This window comes from Lacerta agilis, chromosome 8 (assembly GCF_009819535.1).
Source record: "Lacerta agilis isolate rLacAgi1 chromosome 8, rLacAgi1.pri, whole genome shotgun sequence".
In the NCBI taxonomy this organism is placed as follows: domain Eukaryota; kingdom Metazoa; phylum Chordata; class Lepidosauria; order Squamata; family Lacertidae; genus Lacerta; species Lacerta agilis.
The window spans coordinates 44,930,896-44,948,672 of NC_046319.1; the positions used below are offsets into that span (position 1 = coordinate 44,930,896).

Sequence of the window (17,777 nt, forward strand, 5' to 3'; positions counted from 1 at the left end):
GTGCGGACTATGAAACTCTGATCCAGCAGCTGTAGTTAGTGAGAAGGCTGTAGTATGCACAATTGCTGATGGGATTGAGGCCTTGTCAACATAGAGCACCTGTGCTCAGAGATCTGCACCGGTTGCCAATTTGCTACCCGGCCAATTTCAAGGTGTACCATTAAATATAAATCCCTTAACAACTTGGGACCTGTTTACCCTACGAGATCGCTTTACCCTATATGGGCCTACTTGACTGTTTCATTGAGTAGAGTGGCACTACAACAGGTGCCACATATTGCCCTTTCTGCATTTGTAAGAACTTGATTGTTAGTGGGGCAGCGCCTGTACTTTGGAACTCCCCACTTATTGACACCAAGCAGGGGCCTTCACTGTTCTCTTTTCGGTGCCTGCAACAATAACTCTTGTTTAGATGAGCCTACCCAAATGCTTAGAAAGTTGAGGTAATTTTAATATGCTTTAGTATTTAAAATTTTGTATGTTTTAAAGTAGATTGTATTTTTTTCTTTATTTTCTTGTTTTATATTTGGTAAACTGCTCTGAGGTTGTTTGTTTTACAATCAAACAGTGTTAAATTTTTTGAAATAAAATATAAATAAATTTAAGTGGTGTGGGGGACTGCAGGAGGGAGAGGGAATTTTAAGTTTTGCAAATGGAGGCATTACCATTAGCTGAGTAACATAGTTGGGTGCAACTCAATAAGTTCATCTCTCCTTAGAAATGAAGGTTCACAGGTGTTTGCTGTAAAAGGAAACCACATAGAACAGGGGTCCCCAAACTAAGGCCCAGGGGCCAGATGCAGCCCCAATCACCTTCTAAATCTGGCCCTGCGGACAGTCTGGGAATCAGCGTGTTTTTACATGAGTAAAATGTGTCTTTTATTTAAAATGCATCTTTGGTTATTTGTGGGACCTGCCTGGTGTTTTCACATGAGTAGTATGTGTGCTTTTATTTAAAATGCATCTCTGGGTTATTTTGTGGGGCATAGGAATTCGTTAATATTTTTTTTTTCAAAATATAGTCCAGCCCCCCACAAGGTTCTGAGGGACAGTGGACCAGCCACCTGCTGAAAAAGTTTGCTGACCCCTGATATAGAGCCTAATAACAAGACTTGCTTTTGGGCTCCTGAGCATTCCTAAGGAAGACTTTGGGGCCTACCAGTTCTATTCCTTAACATTCATACAGACACAGGTCGGTAGCCATGCTGGTCTGATGCAGTCGAAATAAAAATAAATAAATTGTCCAGTAGCACCTTAGAGACCAACTAAGTTTGTTCTGGGTATAAGCTTTCATGTGCATGCACACTTCTGAAGGTATCTGAACAAGTGTGCATGCACATGAAAGCTTATACCCAGAACAAACTTAGTTGGTCCCTAAGGTGCTACTGACAATTTTTTATTTTTAAAAATTATTTCATACAGACAGGTTATCTTTTCTGTGTCTGGTTTGTAACCACTGCCTTGGTATGTTTTTTTTTTTTTTTGCTAATAATATTTTTATTAATTTTCCATTAAAAAAATAATTATATCACCTTAACACCTTTTGTGAAATGTAAAATGTTATGCTCTACCGAGCTCACGACTTCCCTCCGTTCGTCTTCTGATTTTTATAAAACACATATTATGTCCACACATTTGTAATATCTTAATTCTACATATATCTAAAATTATTTAAAATTCAAAACACACATTTAAACATTGTGAGTTTTATCTCAGGCCTGCTAGTGTTTTTATATGTTTACGATGATTGTCTATATATTGCATAAATTTACTCCAATCTCTCTGGAATGCTTGGTCGCTCTGGTTTCGGATTTTCCCTGTCAGCTTTGCCTTGGTATGAATTAGCAGTGACCCATATTCTTTCATTATAGTATTCTAGGAATTATTTGTATCCCAAAGCAGCTAGAAGGCATTGGTAGGGGGAGCACACTGCTTACTGCAAATGTTTGTTGCCCCAGGAAGATTGACCAGAGGTTTTAATATTAACAATGCATAGTGACACAATTGAGATCACACTTCATTTGTGAAATATATTTCTTTATATTGATTTAAAATGCTTCCCTTTCAGTCACCTGGAAGAAAGAACTCAGTGGGATCATCCCAAATCTGGGAAACGGAAACGAGTTGCAGGAGGTTTGTGTCTAGTTTTGCTGACAAAGGGTGGTTCTAAACACAGGAAAAAAGCCATAAATAAGTCAGAAATTAGATCGTTTTAACAAAATAAAAAATTCTATGGAAAACCTCATTTTTAAAATTTCCTGCTGTCTGGTGCCACCTGGTGTTGTTACATGTTTATAACATATTCAGTTCACTGTTTCTTCACTAATGTAGCTGAGTCCTAATACTAGTAAATTAGTCTGTCCCATTATCTGTGTGATACTTTTCCAAGTAAAATCTCAAGGGAAAATAGTGGAAGCACCTTTTTTAAAGACCTGCTAACAATCAATGTTTTCCAATAAAACACATATAATTGTTTTAAATACACTTTTATTTTAAATTGCTATCCTGGGCTCCTTTGGGAGGAAGGGTGGGTGGACTAGTAATTTAATTTAATAATAAATAAACTTTGAAAAGTTAAAGCCTGAGCCATGAATTTGGTGTGCCATAATTTGCAAATGATTGCAGATAATAATATCTATGGTTGGGAAACATGACATAAATAACATGAATACTTGTATCATAGGAGGACCCCAATGTTGGTCCTTAAACCATTTAATCTGGAATCTTTCCTCCAAAATTTGTGAGGCTTCTTCTGTAGTGGAAGTAAATTACTGCAACTGTTCACTCATTGTCTTCCTTTTATAGAATATAGCTGCAGAAGAACAAATTGTCCTGCATTATTGGGGTTGCTGTATTGGGCATACTAGAATTTTGGATTGTATCCAACATGAAACAGCCATTGCCATGACTCTTCCATTTCAGATTAAATGTTGTAGTTACAATGCTTTCTCCTTTCTCATCTCCCTACTTCAGTAATTTCAGATCTTCAATTATATATAGCATTAGAGATAAACTTATAAAGAAAGGTGTGTGCAGACTAACTGAATCCCTTAAAGGCAACTAACTACCAAACAGGCATTGTTCATTTTTCAGCTTAATCCAATGCTTGGTTATCTGGAAGCAAGTCTCATTGAATTCAGTGTGTGCTTGGTCCCAAAAGAGTGTGCATAGGATTATAGCATTAAAACCATGTTCAAGGTTAATTTGTTGATCGCCTTCCATTATTGTGTCACTCTCTTCCTTTCCTGGATTTTACTGGTTCTTGTCTCCACCACATTCTTCAGTTGAAGACAAAGTGTTGCTGAGGATATACAATTTGAGCTGAAAGCTTTAAATCGCTTTTAAAATGCTACTGAATTTATTTTATATTCCTTCAGATTTGCCATATGGATGGGAGCAAGAAACAGATGAAAATGGACAAGTCTACTTTGTTGAGTAAGTGAGAGAACTGCAAGGGGTCTACTTCTCCAAATGACATTTCTGCAGTTTTGTTATTTTGATGGTCACTAGTTTCCAAATTATCTGTCCTTAACACTATTCAAAGCAGGAATGCAGTGAAATACTTCTCCAGATTTTGTTGTAGCATGTTGAAGCATGTTTTCTAAAAGCCTCTTGAAAGGTATAGTGAATAAAAAATGCCAAACCATATTAAATCTAACTTATGATTTAATTCGTTTTCTTTGGAAAAGTTGCTTGAAGCTGTCAATGGCAAGTCTGTCTAGAGACTTGGAGAATTCACAGCTAATTTACAGAGCATATGCATGTAAAAAGTTCCCATAATATTGGAATACAAAAGAGCAGGAGAAACAGAAAGTACCATTTCAAACAATGCATAGTTAAACTGTAGAATTTTCTCCCACAATGGCCACCAACTTAGGTGACTTCAAAAGAGTTTTAGACAAATTAATGGAGAATAAGGCTATCAATGGTTACTAGCCACAGTGACTAGGTTCTACCCTGCTATTGTCAGAGGCATTAAGTTTCCAAATACTAATTCCTGGGAGCTGGGGAGAGTGCTGTTGTGCTTAGTTCCTGCTTTTGGGATTCCTATAGGCATCTGCTTTGCCACTGTTAGAACAAGAGGCTGGACTAGAAGGGCCATTGAACTGATTCAGTAGGCTCTTTTATGTTTATGGGTTTCATCCCTTGCACTTATACTTAAATGGTGCCTGGTTGAAGGTCCCGGGAAATACCTCTCCCTGAGACTCAGTGAACCACTGTCCTGGTGAACAATAGTAGGCTTGATAGTCTTCCTGTTTAAACCAGCTTCATGTAGTCATATTGCATTCGACTCTTTTTCATAGCCATTTTTCTGTCACCTTCCCAACACACAGAACCAAGACTGTAAGCCAGTAATATCACAATTGGCCTTCAGTTACAGACTATTAATGTTTTTTACTTGTTGCGGACTACTTTATTTTTACTTAAGGAAAGCTAATCCATAGAGAAGAAACTGATAACTGTTCCCCATTGACTTTCAGCCTTTTGTGCTACAGGAACAAATAATGGAAAACTCAAGAGTTCTATATTTGTAGATTTAAGATAGCCACAGGTCTTGTTTTTAAATGGTTTTTAAATAGTTCTCCTTTAGGTCTGCTGAAATTATATTAGATAGGAAGTTGTCCCAAATCCATTGTTTCATCGTTATTCTTTGAATCTCATACCCATTTTCTCATATATGTATCCTGGTTATGATCCAAGTTTAGCCAAAGGTCATAGAATCTTGCAGTTATGCCTTTATCCGGATGAGAGATAAATAGAATTTCCCACTTGTCCTCTTTCCTTACTATTCCACATTTTCGTATCAGAGAGGAACCCCCTGATAAAACTTAATTTTGCACTTCTCCAGGATTGTGAAAGAATGGGGGTTGTGGAGACTAACGAGGTGGGACTCAGCAATACAAGCAGCAAGTCTGTAACTTAAAACAGGGACATAGCAGTGTTTGAATTTAAAGTATTTTTCAGTGTTTGCATTGTTACTGAAGCAATATATATTAGCATGACAATCGTTCTTGTTTCTCTTAAGCCACATAAATAAAAGGACAACATACCTTGACCCAAGACTAGCATTTACAGTAGAAGATAATCCAATGAAACCCAATGCCAAGCAGAAGTATGATGGAAACACCACTGCAATGGAAATCCTTCAGGGTCGTGATATGAGTGGAAAAGTGATCATAGTCACTGGAGCAAATTCAGGAATAGGTAGGTCAATATTGCATTCAGTTTTGTGGCAAGCTGTATCGGTGAGTTTGCATGTGTTGTACATACATGCATGTGGATACTTCCTCAGTGGTCTTCATAACTGATTTTCAAAATACAAGGTTGATCAATGCTATATGTGGTATATTTCTGTATAAAAGGACGAACATTCCAAACTTAAATTTATTTAATTGGATGCAAGTTCCAATAACTACTTATTTCCATGTAAAGGTTCATCTGCACAGAAACTTGTCCCAGTTCTGATTTGTCCCTTAGCATCAAATCTAAAAGTACAGTCTGTCATCAAAGGAAGGTAAGAGATGACTCAGGAAAACTGCGTGCCAAGTGATGATGCATTATTACACAATTGTCTGGTTTCGCTTCCTCACAAGGAACGTTCTAGATAATTATTTAAGAGTTTTTGGTCAAAGTTAAATTCTTGGCAGTTATTGTTCTGGATAGCTTTGCTACCAGGTACTTCTTTAAATATTGAGCCCAAAACAGGAGCTCATCATTTATACCAATGAAGCAAATAACTGTTAAATAAAAAAGAGTTCATGCATATATGTGCCAGTGAGTAATGTGACATTATTTCCCACGGTGATTTTAACACTGTATTTTCAAAAAAAGATAATAGGTGTAAGCTGTTGCATCAAACTATGGAGTTCTAAATTTAACTAGAAAGAAAGCATACTTGCAGTTTGAAATTTCAGAGGTACCCAAGGAGGCAGGGGAGAATATATTTGGCAGTTAACTGCTTTCTAGTTTCTCTAAACCAGTGTTTTTCAACCACTAGTGTGCCGCGAGATGTTGCCTGGGAAAAATTACTTTATATATAGTCAATATAGGCACAGAGTTAAATTTTTTAACATTTTCTAATGGTGGTGTGCCTCGGGATTTTTTTCATGAAACAAGTGTGCCTTTGCCCAAAAAAGGTTGAAAAACACTGCTCTAAACTTCACAGAGTGAGGAAATGTATAATATGATGACAAACATAAGAGGCTTTTCCTTTGAGTACACCACCTTTTCAAAATGAAAATTTAAAAATATTCATTGTTGGGCTCTACTCACTTGCTATTGAAGGTCTTGTCAGTTTAGTTTTCTGCATTTCTGTGGAGCACAAAAAGTATTAGCTGACAGTTTATAAACTTTTGTTGTAATTAGCAACTAACATCCCTTTACCTGTATTTCCAGTAAAGGAAGTGGAAATTAGTGATGGGTTTTGAAAATTTACTACTTCCAAGTTTTATTAAAAATATAGTGCAGGGTCTTTATATGTCTAGTAAAGCATAGTTCAAGGAAGTCTGTTTCTATCAAGTGGCAAGGTTTTGTGTTTGTATTTTGTGCAGTCTATGGAGAAGAATATATTTTGGTCATAGCTTTAACATTATTGGATTATTTTTTTTACGTGTCTTAGCATTTCCAGTGTGGTGTAAAGCAGAAACATAGGATAAAAACGTTTTAAAATAATACACATTTGGCAGCCGTATCCTGTGCTCCTACCTTACTTGTGAGTTAGCAGTTAACAGTCTTGATTTTCCCTCCACTAGAGGGCTCTATTGTTCTTCTGAAAAAAAATGAAGCAAAAAGAAAGAAAGAAAGAGCAACATATCAAAGTGCTTCAAAGTTTACCAAAACAAATATTAGTTTTGTCTTGGGCTTTTTATATACCAATTGCTGGTGCTAAAGTTCAAATGTGGAAGAGTATGTGAACTAATTTCTGCAAGTAGTCGACTTCAACTTCATTGGCAAATGTATCTGACAAAACTAAACACAGTAGTTAGTAGTATCCCAGGTTTTTTAACTTAAGATAAAGATAAATGTGGATATCAAAACACTAGCCTTTGTCTTTTAAGGCTTATCTAAAGCTTTCTTTATGTCCTTGAAATCCTGTGTAGTTTAGCTTTGTGTATGCAGTACTCACTTGGATCTAATCTCTTGTAGGCAGTGCAAGAATTCTGCAACACGATGCAAGAACACTTGTGATGCTGCTGAAATTCTTTAAAGGAACACTTTTTCTCTAGGGGCATAGGCAAAGCTTCCTAAATTCTTCTATTACAAACTGTAACATGCTTAAACTCTTTTGAGGAAAAGCAATATTGTATCTGCTACTGTACAATAGTAGATTTGGTCGTGATCGCCATACACATGCATGCCACGAGTCTCCTTCAACAAACCTTTTGCCTTTGAATGTCAAAGTAATTGGAAAACTGTTTGAGTGTGTGTTGATGCCTGGCCCCTGAGTTTATGTGTACATGGGAGATTAAAGAGAGATGGAAACTAAACAATTCAGCAAGCCGCATCATGTCAGTTTCAGTTGCTCCACTCCATGGCTTCCTCTCTGAGAGGAAATATATACACCATGGCCAAGATGCGAAAAAACCCCACACAATTAGATCTGTATACTCAAGGGGGAGCTTTTTATTCCCCATTCTCAAACATTAGCCCAATATTGCTTGTGTCAAGCAGTTCTCAAAAACTGGAAAAAGTTACAAAAGCACTTTGTGGTTGGAGGTCTGATATTTCAAGAAGAACAAGTCAACTTGTACTTATCACAGACAAGGCTTGTCTGTGATATGCACAAGTTGACTTGTTCTTCTTGAAATATCAGACCTCCAACCACAAATTGCCGGTACTCTTTGCCCACAACCCAGTGTCTCTGCACCTGTCTTCTATGATATTTGTACATGTTAGTAACTACTTTGTGTTGCTCCTTTGTATTTGAGTCTTGCATAGTTATTTGATCTTGCATTGTATTGCATTTGTCTCTGCCTGATACATGATGAAATTGATACTTGATAACACAATTGGCCCCTCAAAAGGTAGCTGCCAGTAACACTTTTGTGCTCTATAGTGCCATCCCTTTTGTTATAGCTGCTTTCCAAAACCTGACTAAGTGATGATAAGAGATGCAGTTTTTAAATAGTTTTGCAAACCTGCTTGCCTTGGTGTCCTTGTTTTGTTTGCCCTTGTGGGCTGAAGACTTTTTTTGGTAATGTCTGATGCTTGAAATGGAAAAGCAAACTAATGGCATGTGAGGTATGCAAAACTATCTTTGTGTAACATTTGTGTTAAATTTCTTTTAGGCTTGTCAAAAGTAGACAAATGCAAAGAGAAAATGAATTGGAATGCAGTCATTGGAACCATAGTGGCAGATGTGATCAAATATATTTGGATTAAGGGAAAACTGTAAAACCATAGCGTTGGGGCAAAGCTATCAAAATTGTTAGATTGAATTATGAATATTGTTTTTCCTCTATACAGAACTTTTGAATTGTTTCTGTTGCCAGATCTTAAAACTAGGGGAGTGGTAATATGAACAGGAACTTGATTAAGGTGAAAAAAATTCTTTAAAATGTTAGCAGAGGAAGGCCTAAATGTCCTTGGACTCTGGAAGTGTTTTTTTTTTTAGATAGTGATGAAGAGTTAAGTAATGCCCTACTTCCTTCAGATCATATAGTAGGATACGTTCTTTAGTATATTTTCAGTTGAAAGTAATCTTCTTGCTGTTGGCTCAAAATCCCACACCTGCACATTAGTCAGAAAGTAGAGTTTCATTAGAATCCTGATTATCTAAATTTGCTGTGAAAGTTCTCTTAAATCTCCCAAGCACAGATGCCAGACATTGCTTGTTGTTGTTTTTTTTCCAAGACACGTGGCGTTTGGGAGTTTTCTGTGAAATCTACAGCTCTTGGGAGCCTTGGCCTTTATTTTTTAAAAATAAACAAAGTGAAAACCTATTCCTTGTAATGGTAGAGATGCATTTTTAATATGTGATTTTTGTGGGTGGGGAGTGAAGAAATCCTTATCACTGTCCATCCTTAATGGAATTTCTTCAGTGCCTGCCTAGCAGAAAACTGTACAGTGGAGGAAAGTTGCATAGAAATTACTTGCATTTAGTGTCACGTAGACAACAGAGAAAATGCTCAAGGTCTGTTATCTTACTCCCCAAAAGTATGCTATTCTACACTGTTGCAGGAAGAAGCTCACAATCAAGTATACCTGCAGTTTTTTAGGGTTTTTTTGGATGGGGTTTAAGTACAAATGACCTCCTGGTATGTACATTAGCGTTGCCATCTTTTATTGTGCTTACTTTTACATTAGGTTCCATTCTCTCTACGCTCTAAATTGTGGAGTTAAATTCTTAATAATAATGTTTTTGTTGAAATCTAGTAATTTTCACTGAGGTATTTCCAGAAATGGTATCTGTTCCTTGTATCGCCTCATGCCTGCTTTGATAAATCTATTACCTGGGTAATGAGCAGTATACATGGATGGTTAGTCAAGTTATTGAACTCTATCAACTTTGGCTGAAATTCACAATGCAAGACAAACTTGTAATACGTAAGATTACATTGAGGCCAAAAGGTTCAATAATTACACTTGTAATGAAATCTCTTTGGTATATCACTTGTTGACATTATTTATCTTTCATTACAGAACAACTCTGTGCACTACCTAACTCTATAAGTTGGAGTCACATGAAGGCTTATTTAAGGAATGTAACAGCTCCCCCTCTTTTGCCTTGTCACAGCTTCCCCTATAAGCCCTTGTGGCAGGCTTGGTTTGTAGCTGGATTAAAGCTCAGTTCTTGTGAACAAGCTGTCATTGCTGCTTTTATATCTCCCTTCCAATTTTCCCGTAAGACTTTTGGGAGCATTGTTTACTTTTGACACTTCAAGAATATCTAACGGTTAGGGCTGCGACATCTAGTTGGCTAATAGTAGGTTAGGCTAACTGCTTATAAACCTTCTGATCAATTTGAAAGTTGTGTGTTCATGGACTGGGCATCATTTTTTTTTTTTATAAAAGTTTAATGTAAGTCCTTAATGAAAATTACAGGTGACAGGTGCTATCTCAGAAAGAAGGAAGGAATGCCTTTTCTAAGATAATGTATGTTGTGATGTACGTGCAGTTCCATCTAGTTTTGACTTTCTAAATGGAAGACTTAAATTAATGACTTACTTGGGTGGATGTAGGGAGGCAGAATGGGAAATAGAAAGTGTTCTGTTTTCAACACATCTTTCAGACTTGAAGCCCTTCTAGTCTATATCAGGTAATGTTGCTATTTAGGGGCTTTATAAACCTGTTAAAGTCTGCCTTGGGCAAACATAATGTGGATTAATGGTTGCAGTAGTTGGCTGGGATGCTGCATATAATCTGCTTAGAGTTTGATAATATTTGTTTTGGTGGTACATAGACTCATAAAATTGTAGATTTGGAAGGGACCCAAGGGTCATCTAGTCCAACCCCCTGCAATACAGGAATCTTTTGCCTAACATGGGGCTCAAACCTACAACATTGAGAATAGCAATCTCATGCTCTACTGACTGAGCTATTCTAGCAGTCTGTACTAGCAAAGCGGGTGGCACTGTGGGTTAAACCACAGAGCCTAGGGCTTGCCGATCAGAAGGTCGGCAGTTCGAATACCCGCGATGGGGTGAGCTCCTGTTGTTCGGTCCCTGCTCCTGCCAACCTAGCAGTCCGAAAGCACAAAGTACAAGTAGATAAATAGGTACCGCTCCGGCAGGAAGGTAAACGGTGTTTCCGTGAGCTGCTCTGGTTCACCAGAAGCGGCTTAGTCATGTTGGCCACATGACCCGGAAGCTGTATCCCGGCTCCCTCGGCCAGTAAGCAAGATGAGCGCTGCAACCCCAGAGTCGTCCGCGACTGGACCTAATGGTTAGGGGTCCCTTTACCTTTACTAGCAAAGCAAACTGTTATCCTCCCCCTGCCCCGCCCCCAAATCAGAATAATTGCAAGACTTTCTCTGCACTTCACTGGGAGAAGTAAGAACTGTTATATCCATAAACAAAAGAGAAACCTAAGGCATCCTTCTAAACTACTAGTACTGAACCAAGAGCTGCCATTTAGGTGGTGGCATCATGACACTGTAGCTCTACCTTGTATTTCTGAAACATTCTGTATATTCCTAGCATTTGTCATGACCCTGGTTTTGGCATGGAATTTTATGGAGGGAATAATACACTGTGTTGGGACTGTCACCCTTTAGGGGCATCCTGCATTATGTATAGAACTGCATTCACAGAGTTTCTTGGAAGAAGCAGACAAAAGGATTGAAGGCTATAGAGCAGATGAGCCCTTGCGTTTATCTTTTCGCTCCTAAAAAAATTCTGTGAGCTTGTTTGGGTGATACTTGTATGTTTGTTGGGGGGCTATTGTCTTTTGTTAATTAATTCCTAATGTCCATTTGATCCCTCTAATGTGTATAAATAGAAGAATAAATAGAGAATGATCTAAGGAAACTGTCGTTGATTCCATTTGTGTCTAGAATCACACTTGTTTTCCCAACTCAGAGAAAATGTGTTGGTTTAATGCTTGAAAAGATCCAGCACACTTTAGCTGACAAAACAGTCTTCTAATTTCATCTGAGATGAAATATGCCTTTTTAATTTTATGAAACTGCTTGTATTAATATTGCACTGTTGTACTTGCCAAAAGGAGATTTAAAACATGCAACTAATTTTGTTTTTCCTTAATGCTTAATTAGTACTCTGTTCTGCAGTAGCTTGCTCACAGAGGAGCTGCACAGTAATTTTCACATCTGAAGAAGAAGCTGTTGAGTAGCAAGTACCCCCTCCTGCTCTATTTTGCTGTGGGCATGAAAACCTACCTTCTCTTAAACTTCATTCTCACAAAGGCATTCTTTCCCTGGAAGATAAACTTGCTTTGTCTTCTGAAAAAAATGGAAAAAGAATTAATAGGTAGAGCAATTGTGAAATACAAAGCTGTGGGTTGTAGATTGTCGCAAGAAACAAATCTGCTGGGTAGGTATTGAAAAAGAGAAGAAGGGGGTCCTGCTAACTGAAATGAAGTAAAATTCCAGGAATTTGGTTTGGTTTAATGTAGGCTAATCTAATGGCATGTAGCTGAAGACAGAGATTTCCAGTTGAAGAGAAGGCAGTGAAACATCTGTCCTGAAGTATATGAAATTCTTAAAGGCTGATGCTGCTATTTGTGATGTACCAGATTGAAGGAAGTTGACTTACAGAGATATCCATAAAACTGAGCTTTCATTAGAATTCTGTGTTGTTTTTGTTCACTAATATTATCAGGGATTCAAATAAGTGCTTCAGGTTCAGCTGAAGGCTCAAGCATGTCCAGTATAATTTTTACTGCGCTCTCTCTCTCTCGCTCTCTTTCTCTCGCTGAATAGCAGGACTTCATACCATATCACAAAAGAAAGTTGAAAAACCTCTCACTTGGAAAAGAGGGTTATAGTGTGGCATGATATTCAAGAAATATATGTTCTCTTGGGTACATGAAATTATTTTTGTGGGATGCAGGCCATCATGTTTAACCAAAGCAAAGACAAAGTACAGTAGTAGGTGATTGTCCTTTAGGCTCAGCAGGGAAATGCTGGCATAGTAGAAGCCACAACTTATCTTTATCAATATATGCAACTAAATAAACTGAATATTTTAACTGATGACTCAGAATTTTTTTGTGCCGTCTTCTGGATGTAGGTTGTTTTTTTCTATTATATTGATACCACAGAGGAAAAGAACAGTTTTTGCCTCAAAAGAGTGGCTGTAAAGCAAACAGTTACATTATGAATATACCAAAAACAGTTCCCTGAATACAGATTTCTGCTAATGAAACATGTATGTACAAGAATACTTAAGTGGAGACTAGTTTCATTTGTGGGTTACAGAGCAGTGTTTCCTCTTAAGCATGCACTTCCAAAAAGTGTTTGGGACTGTAAAGTAGAAGCCTGTAAAAAGTGACAATAATGAGGTGTTTTACTCAATCTGGAAATCCTCTTTGCTTCTTCTCCCAACCCCAGTATCTCACTGAGTTGATTCCGTAGCCATAGAGAGAGGAGCATGAGGGCAACTGGGTTGAGTCTCGGTGTCTCCTTTCCTACATCATAGTGTACTGATACTGTGAAAGCTTTACCTCACTTCAGTATGGAAGGTGCTGTGACTGTTCACCTTTAGCAGAGCATATTCCGAAAGGATGGCTGACTTGGCACTGTGTTTAGGATTGGAGGTAAAACTAATTTTGAGAAGTATAGATTAAATCTGTATTATTCTGGCTTCAATGTAATTTAACCACTAAATATACCTATTTCACCTTTTCACTAAAATACTCAAATTTGTGTACACAATAATAAAAACATTTGAAATGCAAACTAATATGCAGAATGGTAGCAAATAAAGAAGTTCAAAACAAATACGCTGGGAAGTTAAAACTAAAAACTTGGCAGTTCAAATGTCTTCTTAAAGAAATAGTGAAAGGTCATAACAAAGTATCTGAGTGAGGACCCTCGCTAGGTAGGCAGTGCCAGAGAATAAGCTTAGGCACAGAAAGAAAAATCCTCTCCCACATCTTGTCTAAATGTGATTTGGATGTTGGTGGGTATTTGATCTGCTTCATCTATTTTTTTTTTTGCCTGTTTGTTTGAAAAGGCTGTTATTACAATTGGATTAAACATTTGGTTCTGTTCCCCTATTTGTGTACATCAACATATTACTTTGCCTTTTTGTTTGTTTGTTTTTTTAAATGTATTTATTAACTTTTTTCAAAACATCTACAAAACACATAAAATAAACCAATACAACAACTACAAACACACCACAAGTACAAAAACAAAAACTATACAAACTACAAAATACAAAAAAGAAAAACAAAAAATTATTTGTTAAAGACTGCTTCTTTCCTTAACATTGTTGCTTGACTTCCTCACGTCTGCCCTTCCTGCGTTCATTGTCCTTCATCTTTAGTAATTTCTTTACATTGTACCAACCATATTTTCCAAAAATTCTTACCCATTTCTTAAATTATTTTCTTAATTCATTATTTCACATTTCATTAACACTTAACATAATTCTAAATCTGCAGTCTAATACTTTGCCTTTTTGAAGCTAGTTAACAAATGTTAACATATATCATATGGCTCTTATTTTAATGGGTGGAATAGAAGTTGGAATTGATAAATTAGGTGATATATTTTGTTTGCATTCTCTATCTTTATTCCCTTAATCCATATAAGATGCGCATCTTAGATTCACTTAGATGTACATTCCGGCAAAGTGCGTCTTAATTTTTTCATCAAATGTTAAAGTACACTGAAAGTACATGATTAGCAAAATAAAGACTTAAATAGGTAATTGCAACATTTTCTTAATCCTGTTGAAAATGGCACTTTGCTATTCATGCTCATCCAAACCTTCTGAAACCTTTGCTTAAAATTTGTATTTCATGTGCTATAGAGCAACAGACGTCTGTTTACTGTGGTAGGTATTAAACAGGGAACACCAACCAATCACTTCTATATGAACACACTTCTCAGATTTTCATATTTTATAAGTAGGTAAGCTTAATTCAGAGTAGACTGATTGAAATTAATGGATCTGTTAGACATTAATTTGAATGGGTTTACTTTTCATATTAATTTGAATGGGTTTACTTTGCATATTATTAACTTTGGATACAAGCATTGGGGTAGTATCCAACTATGTCTTTCATAGATGGAGGACTTCCTGTTCAAGTACCATTTTTCCTGATTTGCCTTATGTATGCCCCATCCCAAAAGTCTGCTGTAGAGAATTACCGGTAGGAACCCTTAAGAGTAGCTTAGGTTGATGGAAAATGGGATGCAGAAGAAAGGGAAATCTTCAAAAATAATATTTTGCCCTCTCCTGCTAACAGAAACCTCTGCTGCATCAAATAGCAGCATGTGGAAGGAGTTGTATGTGGTGTATCACATACAACTCCCAAATTAAAACAGTACAACGCATCATCAGAGATCTACAACCTCTCCTAGACAATGTAAGTTCCCTTTCTCAAGCTCTGGGAGGAAGACCCTTCATCGCCTACCGACAGCCACCCAATCTCAAACAGCTCCTCACCCACAATAATACAACAACAGGACTCAACATGGACACTGGTACCAGAGCCTGCAATAAACCCAGATGCCAACTTTGCTGCCACATAAACCCGGACAACACCATTACTGGCCCCAACAACATCAAACATACCATCTCAGGGCTATTTAATTGCTCATCTTCCAACATTGTGTATGCAATCAAATGCCAACAGTGCCCTTCAGCTCTCTATATTGGACAAACAGGCCAAACCCTACGCCAAAGGATAAATGGACATAAATCTGATATCAGGAATCACAAGACAGAGAAACCAGTAGGAGAACACTTCAATCTTCCAGGACATTCTATAAAAGATCTCAAAGTAGCTGTCTTAATACAAAGAAATTTCAGAAATAGACTGGAAAGAGAAGTGGCTGAATTGCAACTAATCATCAAACTTAAAACCACGGAGAAACCTGGTCTGAACAAAGACATTGGATTCTTATCTCATTATACATGACAAAGCTATCTTTAGCCATCTCACCCCTTGCCTTTCCCTGCAAGACTGATTACAGCCGTTTAAGAGTCGTCAACAGGTTTTCCACATGTATCAGCTGATCACCCATTCCCACCACCCTCTGAGTAATACCCCTCCCCACTCCCTCACTATATTTAGGATCTGGTGACTTCTGTTTCAGTGTATCTGAAGAAGTGTGCACCTTGGTTTTTGAATGGTTTCAGGAGTCGAAAGGACTCCTGGAACGGATTAAGTTCGAGAACCAAGGTACTACTGTGTGCTGGTCAGTGGGTAGGTTTGATTATTCCAAATATTTTTGCCTTGGTGCTGCCTTGGTGCTGTAGAAAAAGAAAAAGCAGAAACAGGAAGTTTTAATAAATTAAAGAAAACATTTTGTGCTACATAGAGCTTTTAATGTTTTCACATTTAAAATATTAAGGGTTTAGTAGGGATGGGGGAACAACCAAAAAAAAGCCTGAGTATTGGATTTGAGGCTTTAAAAAGTTTTGTGAGGCTTGTATTCCATCATGCTTGTATTCTTACTGCTGTTAGAAATAGGATTGTCACTAGAGGGTCAGATAAGAATTTTTTCAACCGGAGACTAGTCGAGTCAGTCCTGTCTCATGAGATTTTTAGGGTAGTCGCTTTAGAATTTATAACACACTGAATAGTTCCAGTTACAGGTAGGTAGCTGTGTTGGTCTGCCATAGTCAAAACATAATAAAAAAATATAAAACATTGATTCCAGTAGCACCTTGGAGACCAACTAAGTTTGTTCTTGGTATGAGCTTTCGTGTTATCTGAAGAAGTGTGCATGCACATGAAAGCTCATACCAAGGACAAACTTAATTGGTCTCTAAGGTGCTACTGGAAGGAATTTTTTATTTTGTTTTAACACACTGAATGTTATACTGAACATTATTGCCCCAACCTGAATTTGCATGGGCATTTAAAATTCAGTCTGGTTGTACTTTGTACATTTCTCTCCTGCGTCTCCATATTCTACTTTTATTTATGTATTTACGTAATAGTTAAACAGAAATCCAACTAGTGCAGGGGATTATTGCAAAAATATTTCATTTCCAGCTAACAGCACCATATAGGTAAAGTTATATGCATATGGAAATTTGCAAAACTTCTGGGAGATGCACACTTTCAAACAGCACAGGAGAAGGGCCACACTCAGTAGCAGATCACATGCTTTGCATTCAAAGGATCCTAGGTATAATTCCTGGCATCTCCAGGTAGCTATGGGAAAAGACAGTAAATACAGTGTTCAGAGCTGGATGGATCAGCTTTACATATTTGTTTTCCTATTGCACAGTTTCAGATACCTACATAGCATATAATATCTGGGAATTTTACAGAGAAATGGACGGCTACAATGTCATCTGAGACCCTTCTTTGTGTGCCTCCTCTGCTAGAAGTCCAGAGGGCGGCTATATGAAAACAGGCCTTTTCTGTGGTGGCTCCCTGCTTGTGGAGTGCACTCCCCAGGAAGGCTCATTACATTGCCTTCATTACATACCTTTAGGCACCAGGCAAAAACATTTCTCTTCTCCCAGGCCTTTGGCTAATTAAAGAATCTATAGCAGGCTTCCTCAACCATGGCCCTCCAGATGTTTTTGGCCTACAACTCCCATGACCCCTAGCTAGCAGGACCAGTGGTCAGGGATGATGGGAATTGTGGTCTCAAAACATCTGGAGGGTCGAGGTTGAGGAAGTCTGATCTATAGCCTTTTAGACTGTGTGTGTGTGGAGATTATTGGGGTGTTGTTTTTTTCTTACTATGGTATGCATTTTTGTGTTTTTATATTGTAAACCACCCTCTGATCCTCGGATGAAGGGCAGTATATAAATTTAATAAATAATAATAAATAAATGAAACAACTCTGAGATTTGTATCTCTTGCTGCTATCTTGATTTACACACAAAGGCCTAAAATATCTTCTTTTCATTTTATAGAATTTCAGCAACCTAGTTCTGTTATTTTAAGGCACTTACCTGAAAACTTCTTGGGTGATGGTTAGATCTGCTTCTGGATAAAAAAAAATATTTCTTCCAACACTTGTTTTCTGTCAGAGATCATTCAGTTCATATATTTATTTAGTTATACTAGTAATAAATTGTGAGGAGTTGGTATTACAGTATGAAACTAATTTTAAAACCAATACAAACACAATTCAATATCAATGCTTATTTTTACTGAAACAGTAAAATGCATGACTG

The 17,777-nt window shown here is 37.3% G+C and overlaps 1 protein-coding gene across 1 annotated transcript in view; it reads left to right on the top strand.

Moving 5' to 3' along the window:
- The window catches only part of WWOX (WW domain containing oxidoreductase), a 547,815-nt gene that overhangs the window by 1,234 nt on the left and 528,804 nt on the right, over positions 1 to 17,777 (top strand). Inside the window, 3 exon segments of the mRNA XM_033157178.1 lie at positions 2,068 to 2,132; positions 3,377 to 3,434; positions 5,026 to 5,204. Coding sequence (XP_033013069.1) covers positions 2,068 to 2,132; positions 3,377 to 3,434; positions 5,026 to 5,204 — 302 coding nt within the window.